The sequence below is a fragment of the Sinocyclocheilus rhinocerous genome, unplaced genomic scaffold (genome assembly GCF_001515625.1).
Source record: "Sinocyclocheilus rhinocerous isolate Xijiao unplaced genomic scaffold, SAMN03320098_v1.1 scaffold23488, whole genome shotgun sequence".
NCBI classification, from domain to species: Eukaryota; Metazoa; Chordata; class Actinopteri; order Cypriniformes; family Cyprinidae; genus Sinocyclocheilus; species Sinocyclocheilus rhinocerous.
The window spans coordinates 216-13,598 of record NW_015628881.1 but is presented as its reverse complement, the minus strand read 5'-3'; the positions used below and the strand labels follow the sequence as shown (position 1 = coordinate 13,598).

Below are 13,383 nucleotides of genomic sequence, written 5' to 3'. Positions count from 1 at the left end.
CCATCTCCAGTGCCATCCGAGGACAGTGGAAGTGCTGCAGGAGATCAAAGACGCGAGTCTCCAGACCAAGTTAGTTATCACTGTTTGTGGTTTGTTTAAAACAGTTCAGGGTATGTGAGGCCACTAGGCCTGTCTGGTAATTGAAAGGTTCTAACCCAAATAACTTTGATATTCAGGAGAGTTTTTCACAGTGTCCTTGAGAAAGACAAGAGTCCACTTTAGGGTTATAATTATTATGGTTTCACATAATAATATAGGTGCAGTCTGTGATTTCTCAAAAACGTTGTTAAACACTATTAATATTTGAAATCAACCCAAACAAACACATCCTCCCTTCATTGCTCCACCTTCAAAAGACATGAACATGTGAAGCAGTTGTGGATGTAACTTTGTCACAGCTGAAGTGAAGCAATATAATGCTTTGGAAAAAATAAAGCAAACATGACAAACAAATGTCAAGGAACAAAAAAATATGACGACCCCCCGCATCTACTGTGCTGATAAGTAATTTGTTTATTTTTGTAATGTCCCTTTACATTTTTGATGTTAGAATTACTGCAAGTATTTGTATTCAGTTTTGACAGTATTAATAACACAAAAACGGTTTTAGAATTACGTTACATAGTTTTGTATAGAATATAGATTGGAACCATAAATTGTACCCCAAATACAAATTAATAAAGTAGAAATTTGTTATTGAAATTTAGCGCATGCATGTAAAAAATGCACATGGACAAGTGAACAGTCCAAATGTGACCCCCAAATAAGCAGCACCAAATCAAGCAACAGACAAATAATTCAGTTGTTATAGTACAGATTCAACTTTCACGCCTAACACGTAAGTAGTTTACTGTAGATCATAGTTTTTAAAAACAAATTGTTCTTCATTGCAAACCATTAACATTGTACTTTTTCATTAGGGCTCCATGATCAGTGAATCAGATGAAGACGGGTTTGTCAAAATCTGTGTACCTAAGAACCCCTCCTTCTTTTTCATTGACAAGAGTGAGTGGGATAACCTGAAAAAAAAAGAGGAAAAAAAGAGGCTTTGCAGGACTTCAATGGACCAAAGTAATTTCAAAAGGGCTGAGGACAATACACCCGTACTGTTCATTTGCTTTTAAAAGGCACAGACTGAAGGGATTGGGTTTGAAACAAGCCAGCCCAGAATTCTCATGTCTTGCCTACTGCCGATTCGAAGATTGTCCAGTCACCGTTACAGTGACTGTGGATAGTGACAAGGACCTTAAAGCAACAGTAGAATTTCAGGGAGAACAGTGCATACATAATCACACTGAACTGAAAAGAAGACCTGTAAGAGCAAATGACAGAAAAACATTAGGGAAGGAATTACAAAAACAGCTCCCACGAGCAATGTTTCTAGAGAACATAGCCAAAATACCTGAGGATGTAATGGAGTCCGGCTGTAGGGATGTTGCTCCGAGTCCCAATGTCTTGAAAAACATTTCATGGGAAGCCCGTAAGTCAAGCCTCCAACACAATAATGAAATAATCAGCCTTCAAATAATGCTGCAAAAGAGAACAAACAGTCCTGATGAGGCACTCCAGAAAGTGATGCTACACCCAAAAGGGGTCCTCCTTTGGTCACAAAGGAGTATACACATATATCAGGAACAATGCCAGGAGGACATAATTTACCTAGATGCGACTGGAAGCATAATGCGGAAAGGGACGGGGTCACCTCCGTTCTATGTGTATGAGTTGGTGGTTAGAAACCCACACAAAACCTCATCTCCATTACCTGTTGCGACATACCTTACTTGCGACCACACCACAGCCTCAGTTATATATTTTCTTGAGGCATTTCTAACAGACGTGGCTAGGTGGTTTGGAAGGAAGGGTATGCGGTCACCTGTCATGGTCATTTGTGACGGGTCAATTGTGTTAATGCAGGCTATATGCCTGGCATTTGCCAAAAAAAACCTGACTGACACAATAAACCACTATTACAACATCGCAAGTGGAAAAGGGAAACAGTAAGATTTTGATGTGCCGATTCTGCATAGATGCCTCAGCCATGTGATAAAGAACGCAAAGGAAATGTGCAGAAAGTAGTAAGCAGAACCTATTATTACTGCAAAATCCTTGTAACATACATTAAAAAAAATATTGTTTATGACATTTGTCTTTTACTGACAGTTGCTAAGTTCCGAACTTCATAACGATTTTATGTGATGAATTAAGTTTTATTAATGTGCAAAAACAAAACAGCAACATCTCTTTTACTCATACCAAAAAATAATAACAGAGATGTCTATTAAGCACATCAGTCTACTGCTTTTAGACAAGTGTAAACTGTAATTTTCAAAACACAAACATTTTAAAAGACTCTTAACACTGTGCCATCAGGATTCCATTCCATCAGTTCTGCCTGCGAAATGTATAGAATGATGATGATGCATTAAGTACATTTCTAATATAGCAGCAAGTCTTAAATGCAGAGCATAATGGGTTTTTAGTAAACACAAGTTAAGTAATATCCATTAATGCTGTCATGTTAGTCTTAAAAAATTAACTAGCAGTACATAATTTCAAATTCGAATTAAATTATGATATTACTTTCCACAGTGCAACAAACCACTACCACCTGGCAATGCATGTCTTTGGTGCCCTCACAACTGCAAGCACTTTAAAAGAACTGGATGACATGGTTCAAAGTGCTACAGTTGTCTTCTCCAGTCCATCCTGTGGTGCAAGTGTTGAGAAGCACTTCAAGAACCTGCAATCGTGGCTGCAGAAAAAAGGGACTCCGTTGGATGAGACTACCGAGTCCAGAGGTGATGCAGAGGACTTGAAGGTAAATGTCAGATCTATCGTCTGACCATTCTGATCTATCTATACATCTATCCATCGATCTATCTATCTATCTATCTATCTATCTATCTGATACTGAAGTGCATTCCTTCCCAAGGACATGGTCATTGTCAAAAAGGTCAAAGTGAGAACTTTTATTATTTTATTTATTTATTTATTTTTGGTTATTCTACTAAGGAGGACATACTGGTGACCACAAAGACCGTTGTCTTCTCTTGAAATGTGGCATAAGTCCTACAATTTACAGTTATTATCAGTTGGTTTGGAGAATTTCTCAAATCATTCTTAATATTGCAAACCAGTAAGTGCATATCTCAAAACTATCTGTACAAACAGCATTACACAATGGATTACTTGCAAAAGTCTGTACTTTGCTAAAAATCCATAGTTAATCTCTCAAAAGTAAGTATTTGTGTCAAGAAACAGATCATTGACATGATAATGACAAATCCTTTTGTCATTGTTCACAAGCAAGACAGTCAAAATGTTTAAGTCATGTTGTCAGTCTGTCAGTGCATGGTTTCAGTATGTCCAGATGTAAACTATGGTTTGGGTTACATTGAAAATGCACAAGGCTGAATTTCTTATGTATGGAATATATAAATTTCAACAGCACAAATTTACACATTACTGTATGTGGGATATTGATTACAAGAGAATGGACAGTATTCACACTTTTAATGTAATGTACTTATGGTCGGACCAAAAAATTACATTACAATGTAATTGGGATAGAAAATTAAAAGACACAAAAGTCTTATATAAAATTAAAATATAAAATTACTGAGGTAAACATAGAAAAAAATCCTTGTGCATGCAGAACTGTGCATGCAGCATCATACAGTGCAATATAAACTCCAATATTTGGCTGTACCCTCTGTCTTGCCTCGGCTACTGTGAGTCATTGGGATAGAAAATTAAAAGACACAAAAGCCAGTGGAGAAAAATATAAAATTACTGAGGTAAACATAGAAAAAAATCCTTGTGCATGCAGAACTGTGCATGCAGCATCATACAGTGCAATATAAACTCCAATATTTGGCTGTACCCTCTGTCTTGCCTCGGCTACTGTGAGGCTCTAATTTAATCTGAAATGTGTCTATGTCTCTGGCATCTTCTTCCTCTTCCTCTATTTTGCCTCCCTACCCTTCCATCACGCATTATTATTATTATTCCTTGCTCTTGACCATGTTTGTTTACTGGTTGTTTATCCATTTTAAACATTTTTAATTTTTATTGAGAACCAGTATAATATTTTTGGATCAGCATTACAAAAACAATTGATAATGTGGGAAACAGCAGACAGTTGTGCACAGTCAATTAAATGGTTGTACAAAAGTATTCACAATTTGTTCAAAGCAGTGAGAGATTGCTTTTATGATGTGCACAAGATACTACATGATGTGGAGGTTGAACAAGTAGTTTTGAAAATTTCATTTCTGATCTGAGAAATGCTCCAAAGCAACTGAGAAAAACTGTAAAACACACCTCTAATAACACATTGTTGCATTATTTTTAGGACATTACAGGAAGCAACAGATTTGCAAAACGTTGCAATGCAATTATTTCAAATGCCCCGCTGGACAAGCATGGAGAGCTCAATGTGTACCAATGCAAAGGGCTTATCGATCACCTCAAGAAATACATTCTACCATTTGCTGGATTATGGACCGGGATAATGCTAGGTTTGTCATAACTATGCCACATTTCCCTTTTTGGACTGAAATATCAGACTGTGTGTTTTCTGACAATTTGACAAAATGTTTCATTTTCTTTAAATACAAAGGTGACCTTGGACGACATGGGACAGGACCACAATATGAGCAGTGCTCCAGGAGATACAATGCCCTGAGAAAGCTTACAAGACAAGTAATTATATAGTTTGTACCATAACAGTAAATTGTGTCAGAACTCTTATTTTGTTGTACTGCTAAATTATGTCACCTGTCTTTGTATCCTTTGTCAGAACATTACACAGGATAATAAAACTCAAGGAATAATGGAAAAGAGCCAGTGGGACTTAAAACATATTCGTTTTACTTCTGGCCGGCTCACCAGGCTTGATGACTTTGTAGCCCAGTATCAGATTAGCCACACTGCACTCCTGAAGGAGTATGAGGACTCCGAAAGAGTTTTCCGAAGGAAGGTTCGAATATTTTAAGAAACGTGTCATTGAAGATGTGATGGGTATTAGTTTTTTTAAGGAAAAGACTATATTAGGAGAATTACATGTAGTTTCTCATTTCATTCTATGCTTTGATATGTAAACCAGATCTACAATTCCCTTACTTTATGTAGACTTACCGAGTAGAACAAGAAAGATGGAAAGAAAAGCAACAGAAAAAACGGGGAAGATATGTCACACCAATCCGCAAGCCTTTCCTTTTCAAGACATCAAACAAGAAGGTACAGAAGTAAATTAAATTCATAATCTTCACATAACATAACGGTCCTAATTCTTATGCACCCATGGAAATTTCAGGCAGTCCAAACATTTTTACTACTCTAACATATGTAACACCAAAATCCCTTAAATATAAATTACAACTGAATCATCTGCAAACAACTGGTCTCTTGAAAAAAATGAGGAATGATGTATTGCAAAAAATAAACAAAATTGGTTTAAAAGACAAACAGAAGCACTGTTTCATGAGGCTCCTTAAAAATCTGATCTGTTTTTAAACTGTTGATAGTCCTCAGTGTCTGAGGGTCCCGTTGCAAATCAAAGCTCGCCACCACAGCCAAGGTCATCCCTGGAGGGGGACCATGAAGACATTGTGGATGAAAAGGCTGTACATGGGGAGATCTCAAACAAATCTAAGGCAACAGTAAAGACAACAGCAACCCCACAGCATCAAGTAAGAATGCTTTCTTTTATCAAATGTTCAAACTCATAGTAGTACCTTTTAAAGGTTCTAGTTAGTTTGAACAGTAGAAAGAATAAATACAGTAGTTAAAATTTAAAATCTAATTGAAACACATTAAATTTCTGTTTAACTATCTGTCATGTTTGGTTGAAATTTTTAGCTCACCTCTTTGTGGAAAAGGAGAGACACTGAGGTTGTGGTTTCAGTGATCCCTACACAAACCAAAGGAACATCAATGGTCATTCGTCACAGTGAGCTGCGTACACTTCAGCCACACCAGTGGCTAACTGGCGAGGTACAACATACATTTCTTTCTCGTTAAAATGTAGTTATATAAGCTTAAGTTACTTTTCAGAACTATAAACCTTTAGTTAAAAATTATAAACATACGTATATACTATACAATAAAGGTCCATCTTTAATACATAACTGTACAGAATGTAGTGCAGGAATAATGAGTAGATCTATATTAACACTCCAGCTACCACAATTAACTAATATGGAAACAACAAATATGAAAGTAAAATTCCATGTAAGACTGCTTATTAGGTAACCAAAAATTACAAAATGAGATTAGACTCATTAAGAACTACAAATTAACAATGACAAATAATAAAGAACTACTAAATAATTATATACTCGTCACAACAATAATATGTCTGAGACGTGAGCAGTTGTCTTTTTAACTCTTTACATGGTCATAAAATGCATTGGTAAATAATCAGATGTTACCTAGTAACTTTTAAGGAACTGCTAATGATTTGGACCATTACTTTGAAGTGAAAAACAATGTTTACTGCTAGTAGTTCCATGCAGACTGACTACATAACTCCTGATTAAGTAGCAATGCTTTTTGTGGCCATATTGACAGTAAAAATATAATGCACTATGTCTCAGAAATGTTAATGTTGTGATTCTTAAGTACTTGGCAATTGTGTAATCTCATGTATCAATTATTGATTACCTAACAAGGAACTACTTCAATCCTAAATGGAATGGAACTTTCTGGTTAGTTAATCTTGTTTCCTTAGTAGTTCATAGTGTTAGTTGAAGTGTTAATGTGGAATGAGATATAAAAGTTTGTAGACAAACTTGAACTTGGCTTGAGAAAGCCATAGCATGTAACTTTTAAGTATTTCTTAAAAGCTTGAAGTTTGAAGTCCTTTAAAAGTTTAAGTTGTTTTAAAGCTTGCCTTGATGGTTTGAGGCTTAAAGGCAATAGACAGACGGACGGACGGACGGACGGACGGACGGACAGATAGACAGACAGACAGACAGACAGATAGATAGACATAGAAAGATAGATTTCTCAAGCCAACTTAATAATAAAAACCTTAAATAGAATAGCAGTAAGTTGGTTTTCTCAAGCCAATGTAATTACTGATTTGTCCTATATTACTTCCTGTACAGTTAACTAAGATGGACCATTTGTGTTGCCATAAACATATGTAACCCTGGACCACAAAACCAGTCTTAAGTCGCTGGGGTATATTTATAGCAATAGCCAACAATACATTGTGTGGGTCAAAATTATTGATTTTTCTTTTATGCCAAAAATCATTAGGATATTAAGTAAAGATCATGTTCCATGAAGATATTGTAAATTTCCTACCATAAATATATCAAAACTTAATTTTTGATTTGTAATATGCATTGCTAAAGAATTCATTTGGACAACTTTAAAGGCAATTTTCTCAGTATTTAGATTTTTTTGCAACCTCAGATTCCAGATTTTCAAATAGTTGTATCTCAGCCAAATATTGTCCTATCCTAACTAGCTTATTTATTCAGCTTTCAGATGATGTGTAAATCTCAATTTCGAAAAATTGACCCTTATGACTGCTTTTGTGGTCCAGGGTTACATATGGTTAAATACTCTGTGGTTCTTTATAGCCTATGTGTTTCTGTGTGTATACATTGCAATATTGAAATGGTTAAATTGAAACACAATGATTCATTTTGAGATAAAAGTACAAATTGTTGCAATCTTGCTGATGTTACATGGAAACTAGCATTTTTTATATTGTAAATAATAATAAGAAAAATATATATTCTTGATAGAACAATAATGTGATCAAGGGTTTCTAAATGTTGTACTCTTAATGTATAACACAAATTTTGTAAAAATACGCAATTGTTTTCCATAGATAATTGAAGCCCTGTTTCATATTGCTGCCAATGAGCTAGAGATGGGGAATTCCATTTACATTCTTGATCACTACACAGCAGGTGTGAATTTGTTTGGGGAAAGACCTCAGCTTGCCCGGCAAAGTTTGTCAAAGGTAGTTACAGTGGATGGACTATAGTATGGATATGCAATTTTGTGTGTATGTGTTTCCATAGACCAATATTATATATCTTAAGTATATAAGAAAAAATCAGTTTGCAAAACTACATACAGAATTATGGTTCACTTCATAATACTTTTAAAAGGTAAATGTACTTAATAATGGTTTGCAAAGCTGATATAATGTATGTGTTCTTTGATAGATTAACATTGACAATTACCAGGGAATTGTTTCTTTTGTGAACACTGACAATGTCCATTGGAAGTTTCTGGTGAGTAGGTGAATAACTTCACTATGTCATTACCAAGTCTGGATCTACTCAGTATTAGTAGCAGTTGTTTCACCTTATCATTTTCAGTGCATAAATGCGGTCAACCACACTGTGTACCTGGTAGATCCTTCAAAAAGTTCTACAGAGGAAGATGACTCAATTCATGCTGCCAAAAAATTCAGGTATTCTTTGTGTTACTCATTCTCACATCCTTAAGCCACATTCTATGGCTACGTGCATGTAGTTGCACAGAATTTTCTATATTTACTTACCTCCACACTAACAAAGGGCCCACCTCACTCCATTTCAGCAGGTTTTTGTTACTGTCGTCCATAAAATGCGATGCACAAATTCGAACATCTGGGTTGTGCTGTTCTGTTGTAAATAAATCTTAACCAATGATTCCTAATTGCATTTACTTCCGGAAGGCCAAATAAAGTGCTTTTGCTTTTGCACTGAAACACAGTGTCTCCCTGACATGCTGCATCAACATTACTGCTATTCCTGAAACCATGCCTTCTTTCTTTGCGTGCACATTTTGCGGCATTATGCTAATATTTTCCACATCGTGACGTAGACATGTGGGGGCGTGTTAGAACGAGGCGTTTTAGGTAGGAGTGGCTGACTCTTAACTTTTATAAAGAATATCTCTTTGGATTTGAGACTTTAGTCTTTGCAACTTTACAGATCTTCTTTATGCACCAAGAGCTTGTAACACTCCAAAGAGAAAGGAAAACTTGAAATCGCATCATATGACCCCTTTAATGACTTTATCTACTGTGATTACACATTTAAAGGTTTTGCTTTTGGGTGCATAACTGTCACGGCATAGAATGTGTACAAGGTGTTGACATTGGTGGGACATTACTCATCATCTTGAGATACAACATTATTTTCATTAAACATTACAAGTACTCAGCAACAAAATGAAATTTAGCATCTATACAATTTCAAATAGTAGCGTTGTGCTACTATTATAATAATATATAAATAATATATAATATATAAATCTACACTAAATAAATAACTGAACAAGTAAATATATACAGCAGGTGAAAAAAATACAGACAGACGGACGGACGGACGGACGGACAGACACAGACAGACAGATAGATAGATAGACATAGATAGATAGATTTCTCAAGCCAACTTAATAATAAAAACCTTAAATAGAATAGCAGTAAGTTGGTTTTCTCAAGCCAATGTAATTACTGATTTGTCCTATATTACTTCCTGTACAGTTAACTAAAATGGACCATTTGTGTTGGTCATAAACATATGGTTAAATAGTCTGTGGTTCTTTATAGCCTATGCGTTTCTGTGTGAAAAATGCATTTGGATGCACAACCAATGGATAGATTTCTGTTAAAACATACGTTCCTACCGGTGTAATGCAGATTTCAGTAAGTTTATGGTTGACTGGAAGAAGCTGGCCATGAGCTAGCATTCAGCTCAAGTACTGGCATTCAGCTCAACAATAACCGTTTGAACTGGTTATTGTTGTGAAGGCAAGACTTGCTTATGATCTTGGGAGTTCAGACATCTATAGCAAACATCGACTGTAGTGAAGATGTTCAGTTGCTGGGGATACTAAAGATACATTTTAATAGATTTGCATTCACCACAGGGGTACACCATATTGGGAACCCAATAGGCATGCATACACTGAAGTATTTAAAAGATGTCAGTATGTCATATTGCTATTTTTCCCATATCACAAGTAATTACTGACCAGGAGGCCTAAAGGTTAAATTAATCAAATCACAATTGATGGAAATATTGTTTAGACTTTGTATGACTTTAAACTAATACAATTATTTACATTGTTTACATTCTGGAAACTAAGAGTAAAAGAAGACTATAATAATTAAGTAATAAGAGTTTTACATTTGGAATAGACTAGTAATTTGATATCAGATTTTATGCACTTTGTTCCTAATTAATAAATATTCAAATTATACATCACACCCAGTGAGTACCTACAAATGAGGAGTACGTACTATGGAAAAACGGAGTGGGTGGATATACAGTGGAAAGGAGGTGTTATGACACATCCAGTCCAACAGGATGGCAGTAGCTGTGGGGTCATTGTCGTCTTGGTATGTGAAGTGTACTGTAATACCTCCCTCTCTGTTATCTTCTTTATATTAAGTAAATGTTTCTGTTCCAATGTTTATAGAACTTGACTGAATTCTAGTTAGGAAAGCTGCCATATCCTGGAGTCTGACACAGTACATGATGGTCTTATATCATTGATTTTTTTTTTAGATGGCAAGGGGAATAATGAAGGTATTTCCAGCTGTTCCCATTTTACATTTTGGAACTTCCAGAAAGGAAATGGCCAATGAACGGAAAATGATGGCTCTGCAGATACTCAAAGCATCAGGTTTGTAAAGCAAGTTCTTGTCTGCAGTGTGCTGGAATATTTAATAAAATGCAGCTTTTCAGATCTGACTCAAAAATCAAAATTCAAATACATAAAGCAGAAGTCAAGTTTAAAGTAAAACAGTATTAGAAAAAATATTTGGTAACAATTTAACAATAACAATAGTATACACTAGCAAATCACTTACAAATCATTTGCAAAGTATTAGATAGTAGTTAATATTGTATAAACTTTTAAGTTAATTAAGTTAATAGACTATTTATAAATAGTGACTTGTTCATTAACTACAATTAACGAAATTAACTATACATATAGCTGTAAGCAACAGTTACAGGGCCAAGCACTCCAAAGGCAAAATGAGGAGAACAATCACAAAACCAGTCTCTTTAGATTCGGTGCATCATACCTAGTCGAATGATACCCAATTTTCCCATGTCAGCCATTTTAGGCGTTGGCCATTTTGAATTTTGTCTTAAAAGGCTATATTTTACGAACGCATTGACGTATCATTACGAAACTTGGTATGCTTCTTCAGCACCATGCCCTGTTGGTACTCAAAAAGTTTGCGGGCTTTAATGAAATTTAATGAAGATATAATGAAATTTCGATTGATTTTTGCTTACATTAGCCTATTGAAATGAGACTGATGTTGATAGATTCCTTGGATCATGCTGAGAACATCGATACCAATTATACCATAATTGGCCGAACTTCCTGTCCACCATTTTGATTTATGTTGAAAACCTACTTTTTCGAACTTGTGCTTGGCCCCTAATTAATGAAATGTTACTGCTTAATTACCTCATATATGTATTGAATTAGTTAATGGTTAGTTAATAACTTATTAATGATAAGAAGTTCTCTATTTAGATTAGGTCAAGTAAAATCCGAAAATGTCATGAACTAAGTGCCTAAAACCAGCCTTTATTGGACCTTCATTTCACTGTTCATTATAAGGTTTACAACATTGAATTGTACATTTTGCAAAACACTTAATTAATGACATTTTCCAATATTCCTTGATCTAATCTAAATTAAAAACCATGTATGGTTAATAAGTTGTTAAAGCATTATGTAACTATTTATAAATGAGGTAATTAAACAATAAGAAATTGTGGTAACAATTTACAATAAGGTTACATTTGTTAATGTTAGTTAATGTATTAATGTATTAACTACAGTGATGAAACAATGAACAAAACGTTATTACAGTAATTATTAATCTTTGTTAATGTTATTGTCATGATCAGTCCATGTAAATTTACAGTGCATTAACTAATGTTAACAAGCACAAATTTGTATTGTGATTATGCATTAGTAAATGTTGAAATGAACATAGGTTAACTAATTTAGTTAACATGAACTAAGAATGGACAATACTTCTACATCATTTATCAATCGTAGTTAGTGTTATTATACACTTATTATAAAGTGTTACTAACAGTGTTGATTACAGTGACAATGACTTACGAAATCAGTGTTTGTATAAAGTCGATTAATGTATTAACTGCAGTTTGTTAACTAGTGGTTTACAATAATCAAGTAGTTTGTAAATTATTTTTTTACTTTACAATATACAGTGCCAGTCCAAAGATGGTAAACATCACTATTTTAATGGCTTTTGAAAGAAAACTCTCATGCTTACCAAGTCTGTTAAGCAGCTTGCCAGTTAGATATGGTTATAATAAGAATGTCACTTTTCAGCAAAGAGAGAGATCACGCCAGTTAAGAATTGTCTTATAAGGGTCAACAGTCATACAAAGATTTGACACTATTACTTTAAAGCTGCCACAAAATGCATGGATGTCACAGTATTATCGCATGCTAATAAGTTCAAGGGGGAAAAAACAGTAGTTTATCAATACAGTATATTATAATCTTGCATTACCTACATACATCTGATAGATCTATCTACAATCAAGGGTAATCCATGGAAACAAACTTACTAAGTTAACAACTTAAGTTAACAACTATGGAAAATAACAACTACAGATGCCAGATGACTATGCGGAGGCCTGAATAAATGAAAGTATTTTATCTGCAATGTCATATAAACAGCAACCCCACAGATATATAGTGACCTTAAGGTGTTCACCAAAATGAAGGGGATGTAAACGCACTGTTTATATGCATGCCACCGCCAATGTACATAAAACAAGTAACACACATTGTTATTGTCACTGGAGGTAATAAACTGTTTTAAAGCCTGATTTAAAGGCTGGATGGACAGTAAAATATTTGTTTGTGTTACTAATTAATTTTTGTTTATATGAATATTGCAGTGTTCGATGAAGCCGAAAACTGTGCCATGTGTTCACTTAAAAAGACTACTGGATCTGTGCATCGTTTGATAAATTGGGTGAGTTTGTTAACCACTTGATAAAAGAGAATGGGAAAGTGAAAAGCAATAGCAATATTAAACTTTAGCAGTTCCCTGATATTTCCGACTTATACATTTCTAGATCCAACGTGACACATGTGAAAGGTGGTACCATGAAGAGTGCCTGGGTATGGCCGATGAAGACCTGGAACAGGCCAGAGCTAACAACTGGAACTGCATATTGTGCTCTTAAATCCTTTGATTAAAACGGATTGGATCTTTTTTTTTTTTTGGTTTAAGTATGCAGTTGTTCTTTTAAATTATTGTTGATAGTTGTAAATTATAAATCGTTTTGATTGAATTGAGTATAAACACTGTTTTGTGAAAAATGTGAAAGAAAAGACTAAATGATGATA

General features: G+C 34.7%; 1 protein-coding gene across 2 annotated transcripts; it reads left to right on the top strand.

The window, feature by feature from the left end:
• On the top strand, positions 1-13,151 carry LOC107738494 (uncharacterized). 2 transcript variants are annotated; one of them, XM_016550245.1, is made up of 13 exons: positions 1-69; positions 921-2,075; positions 2,590-2,818; positions 4,355-4,520; positions 4,622-4,704; positions 4,802-4,981; positions 5,134-5,241; positions 5,529-5,693; positions 5,863-5,997; positions 7,850-7,984; positions 8,193-8,261; positions 8,349-8,443; positions 12,930-13,151. In XM_016550245.1, the coding sequence occupies exons 2-13, from the start codon at positions 2,062-2,064 to the stop codon at positions 12,937-12,939; spliced, it is 1,389 nt and encodes a 462-aa protein (XP_016405731.1). In that variant the 5' UTR covers positions 1-69; positions 921-2,061; the 3' UTR covers positions 12,940-13,151. The 2 variants fall into 2 exon arrangements, with proteins under 2 accessions (XP_016405731.1, XP_016405730.1); XM_016550244.1 differs by lacking the exon at positions 12,930-13,151 and having other exon boundaries at positions 8,349-8,489.
• Positions 13,152-13,383: the final 232 nt, after the last annotated feature.